Below are 17,126 nucleotides of genomic sequence, written 5' to 3' on the forward strand. Positions count from 1 at the left end.
GCTTTCACTGATGAATGTTTTATGGCTAGGGATCTTTCATCACAAATCTTACTGCAATACCTGGAGGTAGTGTCTCCATACTTTGTGCCTTGTCCTCCACATCATTGCCACGCACTTCTTTCCTTTTGGGGTCAATATCATTTGGGTCCTCCTGAAAAAAAGTACATAATCTTTAAAATAATCTTAATTTAGTTTTGTGTCTTCTAAGTACACTAGGTTTTCCAGATTTTAAACATAGAGTGGTCCAAGAAAGCAAGGATTTTAAGACAAATATTAATTATTCTATCCATTACTTGGAAAACACAACAAAAATTGAGTCAGACTTTTGAAATTAATTTATGTAAAAATTCTTCTTTGAAAAAAAAAGGAAATTTATTAGGATTATGGAATTCTTTATTTAATCAGTTATGTTCCAAGGAGCTACATGGGCAAAAAGGTTAAGCAACACCTGAAGTAAGCCCTGCTCTAACAAGCAACAGCCTAAACAGAAAGTTATTTGAAAAGAGAAATCAGGTAATCTAGCAATCCATAATGGCAGCCTTACTATTGGAAAAATACTTCCAAAATATTTTCATGTGTTAATTTCACTGGCATTTATTCTGGGCTTCACAGGCAACTGTGCTGGATTTGTGATTGAAAAGATATTGATGATTTAGATGGGTGAGGGGCAAATAGTTTCACCAACGTCCTCCTCCAATTTCCAGCATTTATTCTGAACCTGAAATCTCATTTTCATTTCAACAGGGAAAGAAATAAAACCCCAACCACCACACTTTTTCATTCTCATTACCACAGAAATACAAAATAAGAAGCTTGAATTACCCCATTATGCATTTGGAAGAAGTGGAGAAGAAGCTAACTTTAGAACAAAAAGAAACTAACAACTGCATGGACTGTATGCCAATTTGCACACTACACTTAGCCAACTGATTTAAATGCCATCAGCTTCTGTTGTTCTTGCACACTTGCCAAAAGAAATTCCATTTCCTTTTCTAAATCTGCACCAAAGGAGTTCCATACTGGGACTATCCTGAGAAAGGCAAGACCTTTACTACAAAATACAAGAAGATACAACACTATGCCTATACTAATCACTGAGTGCACTGAAGCCAAGCAGTGCAGAACAGTTCTCATTTCTTACAGAGTCTCCAGAGCAGGGTGATGGTGTATGAAGTGCATACTGGAAAATGTCTCTGCTATCCCAGCTCCTAAGCCACATTTGGGAAATCTTTGATGGAAGAGTAAGTAGTTGGAACAGGCCTAAGTTATGCTGGGGAACATTTCAACCACAAATGATACCATTTCAGCTTGTCCCCAGGCATCTCAGAACTTTCCAATGTAAATTCAGCTTAAGTTTCTTAAGTGCTAAGTTGGCACTAATATTTAGAAATATGTTGAAAAAAGGCAACAGATTTCTAAAATACTGAAATTAATAACTAAATACAGATGCCTTTTTTTTTTTTTTTTCCTGAGAAATACAGCTAAATCAGTTAAAAACTGAGTACTACTAATGCATGCTTTTCATAGCATCATGAATCAAGGATCCCTGAGAGAAGGAATTTTAACAGGTTCTTATATCATCATGTTGGCACATGCTTTGGGCTACTGGGCCTTGTGGACATTAATTGATACCTCTGCTTAGAGAAAGCTTTAGGACAACAACAAAAAAATAACACAGAAAACCCACAGCAACACAAAAACACACTCCTAAAACCACACAACATACTTCAAGAAAATGTTTATGACTCATACTGATGGGGGAAATCATATGTCACTGTGCACTGAATCCCACCAGCACAGTGAAACAGATACTTTGTGTGTTTTGAGAAACTTGTATTTCACTCATTTGGCTTTGTGCACCATTCTAAAGACACTACAGAAACACTGAAATCCAAGTATCAACTGTATCTGCTTCAATTAAGATCTTTACTATTCCAGATGACTGTAATGAGTCTAAAAAACATGTAAGTTGAAAAATAAATGCAAAACACCTGGTAAACAGTAGTAATAATATAATGTAAGAGTTTCTCCTGTAACTAAACAAACTATTGAGTGCTTCCTCACTGTCCCACTCCCTTTAAATCTTTGGGGTAAAATTCTGCTTTCCCATTAATCCTTCTCAGTAAGGTGCATGTGCCATTGTGAATAATTATTTATCAAATTCTTCCACTTTGGATTCTGTTGCTGTTGTGTTTTGGTTTTTATAAAATAAGCATAAACTACCAAAAGTAAAGTTAGATTCAGAAACCTTATAGTTAAATGCTATTTGAATTCTTATAAATTTGACCTGTTCAGAGAACTGCTTGGTAGAGGCTACAGACATTTCGAGGTGAGCCAAGCTACCAGGATGAAAGTTGCCACTGCATATTGCTTGATGCTCACCTTGCCTCCTATGACTCCTTTACAGAACATATTGTGATGGGAGAGTATGGGGCATTAAGGGATATTTACCTTGAACTTTGTGCCCTAGATTGTGCCCTAGGACTTTGTAGCTCTAAAATCAGCAACTTAATTATAACTGATACTCTGGTGTAAGCACTAACTTCCATCTAATTAAGGCTTTGGAAGATACATGTGGAAACCCCTACCTTCTAGGTGCAAACATGATGTTATACCCTTTAGCGAGAACTTGAGAGCACAAAAAGAGATAAAAGCAGTTATTGAAGCCATAGGCATAAACACAACCAGTTTCTTTATATCATTGATTGCAAAGTGCTTCAGCATGGTAATTTGGTGCTATATAGGAATCAATCATATGGTCAAATGGCATTACCATGTTGCCGTCACCACAGACAGAATTGCTTCTTCAGCTTGCCTTGAGTGAAACAAAATCCCAACTTCTAATGTGATCTTAAAAAGTCACTTGCTTTTGAGGAGCAATCTTCTTGGTAGAAGACAATGCTGGCACTGAAAAAACTCATTCATACTTAAGCTAAGCTTAAGGGAAGATTAAAAGAAACTTAAACTGCTTAAAAGGAGGCACAGATCTTTAATCATGAGAGCACAAGAGGGGATTAAATAAATAAAAATTAAAAAGGTACTGTATTTTTCTACATTAAAATACCACTAATACTTTAAAATAATATTTTTCTGACATTTTTAAAAAGACCTGGCAATTTCAGGTTACAACTCGGTATGAAAGTGCACATGGATAACCACTTCAAAGTTATTGAAAAATAAAAAGGTAGCTGCCAATTAGCAGAGACATTAACCACAAATTAGATGCACACAGTGGTGTTCTCACCACTAGAATAAAACCTCTGTGGCCATTGTTCATGCAGTTATTTTCTTAGGCCAGGACATATATCAACAAGAAAATAAATGCACACCAACTAAAATGCAAGTGTTGCAGGGATTTGGCATATTTTAATTTTATACATCATGTCACTGCTAATTCCCACTAATTTCTGATTCAGCAGTAGAAGATGTGCAAAAAAACAAAACTGCAACCTTTCAAGTCCATTCAGTGGGAAATATTGCAATGGTACTAGGGTAATAGCATAAATGTACATTAAACGTAATTTTTAAATTCAATTCTCTAAATACCTTTGCTATTCTTAAAGCTCTGAAACTGAGGGATGTACATTTACTTACTATTTCGTTAAAATATTCCTTGCAGCAATAACCTTGCACAATTAACTATGGTAAATTGACTAATCTGAAGGTGGAGTGGATGTTTTTTAGGCTGATTAATCACTGAGTTGCTGCAACATTTCTTTCAGGACACTGTAACCTCTGCATGCCTCAGAAAGCCCACATCTACTGACAAACCTTGCTATTACAGCTCACTTTTCTTTTCCTGCTCAACTCACTCACTCCAGTATGACTAGCTGGAAGACTGAACTTGAGATATGCTGAAGATGCAACACCAAGCTTTTTTGAGTCTAGTTTCTGAGAACTAGACTCAAAAAAGCTGTTTCAGGAAATGATTAGTTACACATTTGCAGCTGCTCTGCTGCAGGGGAAGGATGAGGTAGCTCAAATTCAAAGCAGGATACAAACATTTTCCACAGCATTTCTACATATATACAACAAGACATGATTGTATTCCATGAGAAATTTAAGAGTACTCAACTTGAGTTTAGAAAGCTGTAATTATACACAGATGTACATTAGTGGATAATTTCATTACCATTATTTAAATCTTCCAGACCACTTCCCTTGAGTTTTGGTATATTTGTATGCATTGAATATTGTATTCCTTACAAGCATTGCAAAGCAATTTTTCATCAGTTCTTACTTCATTTGGCATTAAAACCAATTTTAAACTGTTCCAAGTCCCTAGGTATTGCTTCTATATAAAAAAATTAAAACCACACTTAAAACTACTACTATTTTTCTTATTTTTGTCTCACAATACTTTTTTTTTCCTTTTAATTATAGTTTCAAGTATCACGGATTTGACATTTAACTGCTACAAACTAGATCTCATTATAGCAGAGATTTCAACCCCACAGTGGCTTCCTATCAAGAGAACAACTTAACAACATGAAACATCCTTAGATACCTTAAGATATCACACAGACCTTACAAGTAGCAACTCAACACAGATCTCCGAAAAGCTCTTGAGTTTGGAAATATCTCAAGAGGGAGCTGACTGTGCTCTCAATACCATCCATTCCTCTCACAGGCAACCCAGATGCTGAACAGCATGCAACATTTGGGTACAAGAGTCAGCTGGGAGTTGTGTGGTACCCGGTCAGGTAGACACTCAGAGAAAATAATCGAGAAATGGATCTTTATTGAACAAAATACATGTTAAGGCTTAATATCTGTTTCAGAACTTGTTTTTAGGTGAGGGCTACTGCAGACAGATTTTCTTCTAGTGGTGATTTTCTAAGAGGAAAGTGAATACTGGCAGCACCTTCAAAGAGCAGCATTTGATCCAGCTGGCCTCACAGAAGGCTGTGCTGCATCCAGCAGTACAGATCAGTCACACCAACTGATGGGTTTGGAAGGGTGTTCTCACTACAAGACAACTCCCCTCAGGACTTCATACACTTCTGTTCTGACCACATAATTGGGACCAGTCACACAGAAGCACTTCCATGTAGTGTGGAGCAGCACTTGGCATTGCAACAGTGTAATGCCTGCCGAAGTTTACATCCCTAAACCAAGCATAAAGGCTCCTCCTAAGAAAAAGACTCAGGGACAATCTGACAACTGACAAAGACACTGACACACTAAACCCAAGTTTCTTTGCTGCTGCTTAGTATATCCCTCTGTATTCAGTATGTGCCCTTCCCCCCACCGCAATTAGGTTCACAATCTTTTAATTACCCATGACATTAGCACACAAGCTCTGAAGCACCAGTTCCTTCCAATGCAGAAGGACCTTCAGCACAGTCCAGTGCCCAGCCTGATTTCTGACCCAGCACTCACTCACTGCCTCCCAAGCAGTCTCCAGAAACACAACTCCAGTCTCTTGCTGCAGTAAATGAATCCAGCTTTCCTGTGTGCCAGGCAAGCACTCTAGCAATTTAATGTAATTACATTATGGGGTATCCACTTCTTCCCTTCTCAGCAAAAGCATTTTGTACAAAACAGAGATAAAGTATCCTCTGAAAATGCCTGGAATGTTGCTTCTTACAGAAAAGACAAGCAGAAAATATCCCATAAACAAATGTTAACTTCCTCTGACTGACAACCTGCTTAGTATACTAAAGCAGACATTTCCAAGCACACCAAGAAGTGAAGTATAAACACTGAAAAACTATATACTTTGCAATATTTGATTATCACTGTTAGTGTCCAAAATTATTACAGCAAAGATTATTTCATTTTCATTCTTACTCCTTTACTCAGTATAAGTAAATTGCTGTCAAATGTACATTCTTTTCATCTATTTGAGTACTCAGCATGAAAATAGAAGCTTCCAGCAGGAGGAACACACACAGCCCTCATAAGAACATTTTACGGTCTCAAAAAAAAAAAAAAAAAAAAAACCAAAACCAAACAAAAAAAAAAAACCACCCAGGGAAAAGCATCAAGATTTTACCTTGATAGCTCCATATATAGGACATGTGTTTAGATATACTCTGTTAATACAGTCAAAACATTTTGAAAATGGCAATTACTATAAGCTTTACTCTCTAGACAAAATTAAATGCCTGTGTGTCCTACCATCTCTGTAAATGTTACCTTTATTTAGTGCAAAGTGCATATTTTATAGCTTAGAAGCACTATCTAAAGTACTAAAACAACTATAAAACATGGCATTTTCTAAACCTAGAATGGGATTAAACAAAAATAATTCTTTATCTGAGGTTTCTGGATACATATTCTCAGAGGAAAGTCTGATCCAGCTTTGCAGTTGAAGATTTGTACAGCAATTGGGAACAACTGGCAATTCTGATTCAGCTATTTCTGGGCACAATAGACCTACTCAGCTGACAAAAGCCAAGGAGCAACAGAAAACCCCAGGAAGGACAGGTCAGACTATTCAAGAACTAAGTATATATAAGCTATCAAATATGAAGATTTGCATGCAAGTACATTTTAGGTTATCTTCAAATTTTCATTAGTTCCCTAAAAATAATAGCATGACTTCTCTCCCAAATACCCACATTGGTTTAACACACACTGGATTAACTGATCAACCCACAAATGCTATACAATTTTTGACTGTATTTCAGCATTTTACAAAACAATAAATTTTTTTCTCTAAATACCTGTCAATAAATTAAAAAAAAAACAAACCCCCAACACTCTTACATCTTGATGAGAATTCAGGTACCCAGCTCCAGGTGACCTCTAATAAACCATGTTTCCTTTTGCCTCAAAACTTCTTCCACTCTAGTGATAAATGTCAAAACTAAGTGGGACAACCTTATCACCTACCAGAAAAGCAGAGAATTAAACATTATTTGCCTTACAAAATTGACAATCTAATGAATCACCAGAAAGAGGAAACAAAAACCAGAAAAGGCTTCACTGTTTTTTCTAAGATCGCTCAATCCTCATGATTCATGAAGCTGCATAAATGTACAAGGATAGATGGCAAGAAGAGAGGGGAGGGAAGAAAAGTAGGAGAAACATATAAGGGTACTGGGACTGATAGAAGGGTATAATCTCAAGTGCACCAGTAGCTTTGAAAGCAAGACACTAAGAATGGCAGCAGATCACAAACAGGATCCAGTATTTCCTGTAAAATTTATCATGTCTCAAAAAAACCTCACTTGTTTGCACTACCTGACACAAATTATGAAAATGAAAGATTTCAATAGCACAGGCATTTTTAAGTCTCCACCTCTATACATCTGAATGAAACAGTAAGAAAATTGCTCACCAGCAATACAAGAACCAGATGCAGCAAAAATGAAGAAGCAAAGAATCCCCATAACTTTTACATGCATCTTGAAGCACAGAACAGAAATGGAAAGCAGTTGGAACAAAATCATTTTAGCTCAATTTTATTTTATAAATATTTAAACCTGCAAATGTAACTGAGATCAAAAGGATCTCAGAAATGCAATTATATCTAAAGCAAAAACTGCTGTGGCAGTCACATCTACAGTTTGTTAGCAAAGGGGAAAGGTGGCTATTATACCAAAACAACATAGAAATTGTTAAACCAAGAAAACAATCTTGCACTAAGGAAAAAGAAAGGAAAAAAAAAACAACATGCAGTTAACAAGTTGAATGTTTTGCTGGATGAGATCTGTAGAGCTATAATGTAATAACACAACACAACATAACACCACATTTTTTCTACCATAATGGAAGGTTACTACAGACATAAGGAAAGTGAAGATAGACTGGGAAAAACAAATTAAAGTTGCTGTGTCTTGGAAATTTTCTGTAGAATGCAAGAGCATTGTGTTGGTCTCTAAGAAAACAATAGGAGGAAAAAAAGCAAGACTGATAAAAAAATCTTGATTTTTTTTTTAAATGGAAAAAGATTAATCTTTAGATTCAGAAATCAAGGCATTGAAAAACAAGGAAACTATTTCCTTCTACCTCTTTCAAGCAGATCATCTTTGAACACAAAGAGATGGAATAAGTACCAGGAGTCTGAAAAATTACTTAGTAACTCCTCTAATTAAATTACCTTCAGAGAAAGTTTGTGCTTGACAGATGACTTCTGCCTTCCATAACTCTCTGCATGTTTTCCCTGTATCCCAACACTAGGATTTATGATCAGGTCTCCGCAGCTCTGGACACATGACACAGTACACACAATATCACTTTTCAGCATGTGTTTACCTGTGGATTTTTGCAAAAATAAAAAAATACTGTCCACAGCTAGTGTAAAGTTTTATTCCTGTTCAAAAATTCTGACAGAAAATCTTATCTATTAATGCATTAAACATTAAAGGCTCCATACTACAAAAATCACACAGATGATTGCCAATAACATCTTTGATTTTTACCAGATCCAGACAGCATCATTCATCTACAGTAGTCTAGACTACTAAATCAAAACTTCATCCCATAATGAAACAAATGCCTACCACAAACAAAACAAGCAGTGTGGAAGACAGACCCCTACACCAGAAGGAAGAAATACTAATCCCTCCTGAGATAACAGACATCTATACTTCAAATTTTTTCTGCCAAACTTCAGTATTAAGACTTCCTCCTGAAGCAGGCAATGCAGATCTTTGTATCTTTCCTCAACACAAAACTGAACAAAACTGATTATTTTTTTGAAAGACACCATTCTGTAATAAGGCACCAACTGGAAAAGAAAAAGGTTGGAGGTTCTTTGTCTATTGAGGTTAACACTCAAACTAATGCTATTAAGGAAGCTAATGTTAGAGCACCCTATAAGTAAAATTTTGACCACACACAGACCCAGAGCTTCAAGGCAGGAAATCAGGCACTTTGCCTTGCTGTTCCTCACACACAGCACTGCCTTTCCTCCAATCTGGGCTGCATTAGTTTGTCTGTACTCTCAGAAAAAGTAGTCCTTCAAGCTAGGATACTGTTAGTCCAGCCCTGAGCCAAGGCAGGTTGTAAGACACATAGCAAAGCAGTAATTCCAGGCAAATTTTATAGCAAGAGTATAAATTGATCTCTTTAGCTACAATTTAGGTCCTATGTGCAAAGCATTCAATATTCCCACTGTGTATCAGATATATCTATCATACCTGGGAGCACATAAAGTTAACAATACACAAACTTATTCATGATAAAAACCAAGGGAAAAAAAGACTAGAAAAGTCTGGGCAATTTACCAAGGCACTCAAGGAATTTTGCACACTTGCAAGCAGCAAAGTGACTTCACACTATGCAGGCACAGTGGAGTTAATCTCATTCTAAAGAGAGATAGAAAACCTCCTCCTGGATGCTAAGGCCTAACAAGAAAAGGTTGGGGGCTCTAGTCAGCTGAAGTTATGGCCTATTCATCTGCAGTCTCTCAGAGGAGAGGTCACCAACTGTGCACCTTTAGTGATGATCTCACAACCTCCACAAAGAGCCCTTATCATAGAGACTGATGTAAAAGGGGGACAGCCAGAATTAAAGCCTGATCCAAGTATGATGGCTAAGCCAAGTGCAGTGCAGAATGCTTTTGTGCTGCTCTCAAACCTACCAAAATATGATAAAGTCTCGGAATTTAACAACTCAAAAGACTCCAATATGAAAAATTAATCCAACCCAGACTCAGCTTTCAGGTTGCCTAACTCAAGCTATTAGAAACTTCCCAGGCAAAATTTAAACCATTCTGCAGAACTTTGTGAGCTACCCTTCTCTAGAATACCTTCAAACACATGGAATATCAACCTTAAGTTCAAAACACATCAAAAGATGAGATCAAAACCATCATCTAGTTTGGAAGTCATGATTTGTATATAACAGACAAGAGCAAAATGTCACTCCTATCACCTAGTGTTTTCACAACACATACTTCCCCACTATTTTTAACACTGAGCTCTCTGCCTCTTCTCACTACATATGACCATATACTGACATTTGTCTGCCCTAAGAAGGCAAGAAAATAAAAGGATTTGAGGAGAGACTCCTTGTACTCATATATGATGTGCATGCATATATAGATACACACAAAAACATACACACATGCATATACAGTTAATCACAGACTTACTTTGTACTAGAAAACTAGGGGTAAGCACAGGGTAAAAGACCAAGTATACTTTCAAAAGTAGAATGAATTTAAACTTCCACTAGATGATATAAGAAAAAATACAATTAATTGGTCTCTAGCAAGAGAGAGAAGAGTTGAACTCAATCACAGCACAAGAGCAAATAACAAAATTAAGAGATACATTACCAAAAAGAAGACAACAAAACAAAACCTAAGGAGCAACAAGAATTCGCAAAACTTAAGGAAAACAGTAGTAATAACCATCTTGAACCCAAGCCACAGCAGCATTCTCAATTTTAGCTGGTAGAATATATAGTAATAGGGATTAGAAAAGTCCTTAAAGATAAGACAGATGATAAAATATTTAGAGAATAAGAAACAAGTCGTTCATCAAACTTGGAGGAATTCAAAGTACATGAGTCAATGTCCTATCTTTTCAATTACTTGCTTTGAACAGTGTGGATAAATAAAGTGGGTACAGTCAATTGGCTTGACTTTTTAGACCAGTCACACTATCAAAAAAATTAGAGCCAACAGGTTTTAGAATCCCACACATTGGTCTAATGCCTCACCCCATTTTGCTTTTATTTTGGGGGAAAAAAGCACCAAAATATTGAGCCATCGCACACAAGTTGAGCTTCACAAACTGAGAATTAGAGAAGTAATTTGTAGCACATTTCTTACACAGACTAATAACTCAAAAGCTATTTCTAGACTAATGAGTAAATATGATCTGTCAAAATTCCTTATATTTTAATTCACATACGCATATTGATAATTGAATTGCAGCCTAGATGCACTTTTATAATAATTTAATATTTCAGTTAAGATTACAATGGCTAACAGAACTACACAAGCAGAAGCATTTATAAACTAAGGCCATGAGAAATTAGCTTTCTAATCTTAACCCACAAGGAGCTACAAATATTTAAATTCACAATACAGCCTTTCCTTCAGGGATGTCATAATCTGATCTGCCCTTATCTGCTACATTGTCCATTGTCTTTCATACAGCTCATCAAAGATGACACACTGAAGTCTATTTTGAATTGAGCAACAGTTCCAAAAGCAGAACGAAGAGGACTAATAAGAAAGGAAATAACAGGATAGTCCATCAAAAGAATTTTCTGGGTCAGGAGGAAGGCCTAATATAAAGCCTCACACACACACACACGTGAAACCAGAAAAAAACCTGAAACTTCCTAGAGAAAATGAAGAAAAACTTCAGAACTACCAAGTAACAATTCAGAGTCTCTCTTTGACACTTAATTCTCACTACTGGATACATATATTTTAGATAACAGCAGCTTTAAAAGGTTTATTATTAAACATATAGATCCCTTGAAAACTCATTTATTTTTCACTTGCAGGAAAGCACGGATAAAGACAGAGACATAGATTAGATCACCTGCTGTCATAGTGTGTGTTATTCTGTTGATAGGTATTATCCACAAATTGAGATTAAAGCTGAAAAAAGTGCTAAAGAAAATCCGGAAAGAGACAATCCCCTAAATTTACACAAACACATAAAGGAACATTTACAAACAATTTAAGAAGGGAGAAATACACCTTAACTTCTCCAGTTACTGAATGTTTCTTTCTAAAAGCCAATCATCTGGTAACTTTTTACCAGCCCCAAGCTTGATGTCGCCAGCCTTCTTTTTCTTCCTTTTCCACAAATGTACCCACACTCCTTCCCTCAAAAAGGATTAATCAATCCTTAAAACCAGAGTAGAATTCCTTGATGCTCAAACTGATCAAGTACCATTGAATCAAGCAAACAGGAGTAGGCTACAGCAATTGTCTCTGATATTGCTTTTGAAAGTCACTAGCTGTATTTCTTCAACCTAACATCACAACCTGTTCCAATCCTGTCCCTTTCCCAAAACATTTTGAACTGCCAGCATTATAAAAAGGAGTTGCTTACCATGAGCATTAGCTGAAAAATCTATACATGATAATTCCAGGTGGTTGTATTCTGTTAAACACTCTTTTCCTGTTTTCTGCTACTGCTTAAGAGCCACATACAGAGAAATTACCAATTTTAAAGTCTCTCATACTTGTGATCCCCTTAATCATCAGCATTTAGGGCAAAACACTCAAAACCAGCTATATATCTAGTGCTCACCATTTGTTGCAAGGGGACATTTATAAATAATGCTGAGATTATAAAGAGGCAGCAGCTAAGCGTTCTTACACACAGAAAAATGGCCAAGAGTTTCCCTTCACAGGCAAACAAATACAATAAATTGGTTTGGAATACTTGTAGCACTAAATTATTGTGCTTATTTTTGTATCAGCTGCTTTCATTACTACCAAGAGAATTCTGTTTTCTGGTTGAGTTAGTGAAAACAACTGTCCCATTGCTAAAGATGAAAGAGATGAATTGTCAGTCATAAGTAGGAACTTAAAATTTTGGAATTATATTTAAAGTAGATGAAAAACAATAATAAAATGAATATTTGTTAAAATCCACAATCTAAAATGAGAGCCATAGGTTTTCTCTTAAGGAAAAACATTTTAAGTAAATTGCTTGTTAATCAGACTATTGGTTTAAATTCACTTCAGATACAGTAATAGGAACATCTTATTCAATGCACAGCTAAAAACAACAACTTGGAGAATGATCTTGGTTCAATCCTTGGTTAAAGTCAGCCTGAAGCAGTGCACAGAGACAGGTTTATTGATTATTTTTGGACACAGGAAGATCTTGCATTTATGAAATCAACCTGCTTGAGGCAAAGATAAACTTACAGAGAAACTCATACACTGAAGTTTATACTACACTTGAATGGAAGATATTGATTCTGTCTTAACCATCAGTTCATTCCTTTGACTACAAACCACTGCTGCTAGCCTCACTGAAGACAAATAACACAATTCAAGTTTTAGATTTTCAAATATTCTTTCATATTGCTTTTCAGAAATATTTTAACTAATAATTAAATTGGATTTATGGAATAATGAGGTAGCCTTTACACTACTGTAAATAAAAAGCAGAGTGGACTTTTTAAGCCTAGGATACAAAGTTTTATCAACTATTATACAAGACTTATCTATTGAATATAGTATTTGGAAATATTGCCCTGGTCACCACACTTTCAGCTTTGTGGATTGCAAACAGCATCTTTTATTTCTTAGTGTCCCTTTATATAGGGATGAACCTATGCCTGCATCTTCTCACTTACAACTTGAAAATGTTAAAGTAGTACATTTTTCTTATCCTGTTTAATGTATATTTCTTAGCCCAGTTTTCCTGCACATGTTGCATTCCACAGGGTGTCTGGATTAAAACAGTTTACTGTTTTTTGGGGTTTTTTTTTAATTCACTTCTCTATATAGAATGATTCAAATTAAAAGAGGAACAGTAATTCTTATTTCACTATATACTCTGTTTTCTTTCTTGCCTGCCTTTGCAACAAAAAATACACAGTACTTCTCAAGCCGTTTACCTATTTGATTGCAATTCTTAGGAATAATTTTGGGAAGCACCTACCTCTACAACCAATAGAATCTCAGCCATATCAAGAAGGGGGAATATGTGATGCAAGGAAATAATACAAAAGGTCATCTGGAGAATATAAGCTATCAATCCTCAGATGACATATTAAAAGGACTCTCTTCTGAACAAAATATAACACTTCTGCTTTTTAAGCAATTATTCCTTTGTATCTACTTAGATCCGGCCAGGTTAAATTACAGGAAAATTCGCAGTGAGGGCAAAGATAAATCAATTTGAGGAAAAAAAATGCAGAATGTGCACAACTAAAGCAGAGTCAATAGACTTTTCAGAAGAAAGGGGCTCATCTGGAACTCTCAAGGGATAGGGAAAAGAGAATATAATATGCTGTTTACTCACAAAACCCAAACACATGCAACTTATGGGAGAAAAAAACAAACAAAAAACCCCAAACCTGTGTACTCAGGTTTAATAATGGAAAAGAAAAGCATCTTGGGATTACTTCTACCATAACTTCCTGGAAAAAAGCAGAGATCATAAGTAATCGTTGTCCAAAATAAAAGAAACCCAGTGCTTTGCACCAGCAGGATCAAGAAAAAATAAATCTGCTCTGAAGTCCAAAATTAATCTGAATCATGAATATCTACAAGCTATATAACAGTATGAATAATACATAGTCCAGATGAGAGAAAGTAAATATTAGTTCTCTTAACAAAATCATTCCTTAGGAGATGAAATAAAAGATTGGCTATTTTTACTTAGCTAAGTTCTCACATTTTCATCTCCTTAAAAGTGGAACTTCATCCCTGATGACAATGCATTTTCTTGGCAAAGTTCAGTATGACCTTAAGACCTTCCAGCTTTTTAAAAACTGTACTGAAATCTTGTAGCCTTTTGACAATAAGCTGGCTTTATTGCCAGTCAAAGACTAGCATTAATTTATGTAGCTTGGGTAAAAAAATACAGTGCATAAAGCAGGAAATGAAATACAGTGTATGCAACATAGCTCAGGGAACACAAATGAGAGATCTACTGGAAGAAAAATAACACCTTGCCCCTCCATCCTATTGATAAACTAGACATGTCTGCTTTTCAATAAAGGAATAAATTAAAATCAGTTTTCCCTGCTCTCATATCAGACTTTTTGCAGTTTTCATTCTTAATCGGCTTTCTACGCTGGTTCAGCACACAGAAGGATATTCTTACACATGTGCATTGACAATATGTTTAGTTACAGCTGAGAAACTGTTCCAAAAGCTTATTTCTAATGAGTTTTATATATCTAATTCTGAATACACAGAAGAATAAACCCAGTTTTGTCACATGCACAATGCTACCAAAAGATCAGCCTTTTCCAATAGCAATCAACTCAGCCAGCAAGAACTACAGACACACAGGATAAAAGCTAAGGAGCAGAGCTGGTGGACACAGATCATTTCTGTCCAGGTGCTCTTCATCAGGGATCTACAGAACAGAGAATAAAGGAGAGCCCTGCTTTGACAGAGCTCAGCTCTTCTAGCAGTGACTCAAAACTATCAGAGAATACTTTGAAGATAAGCTTCTCATCCTTCCATCAAAATATCTATTAATCTCTTTCTGAGTGCCAATAGAGCACCACTTTCCAGCTTTTGTTTTCATTTTCCACTGAAGACACTTGCAAGGATTTTAAAGCAGCCATTTCATTAGAGTCTGGAATCCAAGGCATGCAGTTATGTTAGCTATGACCCAGGCAAAAATTGTGAAGCTCAAGAGCATGCAGGCACTGGCATGTGAACCCAGATGTTCAACAAAAGGTGTTTTGCTACACCAACTACACTAATATTTTCATGTGGCAGAGCTAGCAAAGCTGAAGGCACACCACAGCAAAAATATCTGGATAATGTCCTGCAAGGGCATGGTCCAGTCAAGGTAGCAAGTAGGGTTGAGCCATCAAAAGGAGAATCTGGTCATGAGAAAAGCCACCTTGACTGCTCAGAGATCTTAGAACTAAAGGAATTTGTGCCCTGAAAGGCTTCACTCCTGTTTTTCTAGACACTGGAAAATCTACTAAATCTGATATACCAGGCTGACCTGAAAACAATATGCAAGACATATTAAAAAGTACATAAGGGAACTAAATTTTCTGGTAATAAATTCACTTGCATTTTTGTGATCCCTGCTGACCCCAAAGAAAGGATCTATTTTCTCAACAATGTTAACTTCTACACCAAAATTGCCCTGAATAAATTATATAATTTAACAAAATAAAAAAACCCCACCAAAAAAAAAAAAAAAAAATTCACAAACCCATACCTTTCCTGAAACCTTTCAAACACACAAGAAAAAGGGAAACAAAAGATGAGCAAACCCAAACCACAATACATATTTAACACTTTTTAAAAGTACAAAACTTTGAAACATGCCATTTTTTCGAGGTGCCTAATGCTTAAGAGCATGTAATGATATGGGAGGGGAATGGTTTTAAACTGGAAAGGGTAGGTCGAGATGCAATACTAAGAAGACATACTTTCCTGTGAGGGAAATGAGGCACTGGCTTAGCCTGCCTGAAAAGCTGTGGATGGCCCATCCCTTGAATTGTTCCTGGCCAGGCTGGATGGGGCTTTGAGCAATCTGGTGTAGTAGGAGGTGTCCTTGCCCATGGCAGGAGAGTTGGAACATGATGATCTTTAAGGACTCTTCCAACCCAAACTGTGCTATGACTGTATGATTTTTACAGGTAAACTTTCAAACAGGTCTAACTTGCAATACAAGTAAGGTGTGAACTTTTATAACAAAACAAAAATCTCTTAGCAACAAATTAGATTTCTATCATATGATCTCTGTGTAAAAGTAAAACCAGATTTCACCTCAAAAGCCTACCTTTCCAGAAGCTAACACAGGCTATGGGAAATTGGACCAATATGACAAAGAAGGTATTTCTACTTTTCCACTGGTCTCCCATGGTACTTAGATACAACCAAATACCATTGCAGAAGCATAAAAATGTCCCCAGCCAACAACAAAAAAAGCAAACAAAAAAACAAACAAAAAAAAAAAACCCACAGAAAAAAAAAAATTACCAAAAAACATAGCCCTTTCATAGGGAGGAGAGCTTCCAGGGAGAGAATAGAACATGAAATAGCTGTTCTGGCAATCAATATTTCTCTTATCCTAGAAAAACACATTGCATGTCATCCATCTTAAAAATGTATTAATAAAGAAATTAAATTCTAGAATCCTCAGGCTGCCAAATTTCATTGCAGTGCAAGAAAACTAAGTGTGGCTTTCTCTTCCTCCTACTCATGATCTTATAAAGTTCTTGCATTAGTCTTCCAATGACTCACATACAAGCAAACAAATTTTCATCTTTTAAATAGTTTTTAATGAAATTACCACTGATAAGGTTTACATAGAAGCAAACAAAAAGAAAAAGGGCTTTATCAAAATCAGATAGAAAAAACAAAAAAAAAAGTGCTAACCCTAAAGTTTCTGTGTGAATGCTTATCTGTGGGTTGATAGCAGTCCTGTTCTGAGTAATACTTAAATATTAAGAATCATAATAAGGATTTAATAAGAGTACATTAGATATGTGCCTAGGTCTACCAATTAAGGTGCGGTTTTCTAAGACAACTCTGCTTT

At 36.0% G+C, this 17,126-nt stretch overlaps 1 protein-coding gene across 1 annotated transcript in view; it reads right to left on the bottom strand.

The window, feature by feature from the left end:
• The window catches only part of GALNT2 (polypeptide N-acetylgalactosaminyltransferase 2), an 86,098-nt gene that overhangs the window by 39,579 nt on the left and 29,393 nt on the right, over positions 1 to 17,126 (bottom strand). The window contains exon 2 of the mRNA XM_021527143.2: positions 61 to 151. Coding sequence (XP_021382818.1) covers positions 61 to 151 — 91 coding nt within the window. The remainder of the gene's footprint in view (positions 1 to 60; positions 152 to 17,126) is intronic.

Source organism: Lonchura striata, chromosome 3 (assembly GCF_046129695.1).
Source record: "Lonchura striata isolate bLonStr1 chromosome 3, bLonStr1.mat, whole genome shotgun sequence".
Classification (NCBI taxonomy): Eukaryota; Metazoa; Chordata; class Aves; order Passeriformes; family Estrildidae; genus Lonchura; species Lonchura striata.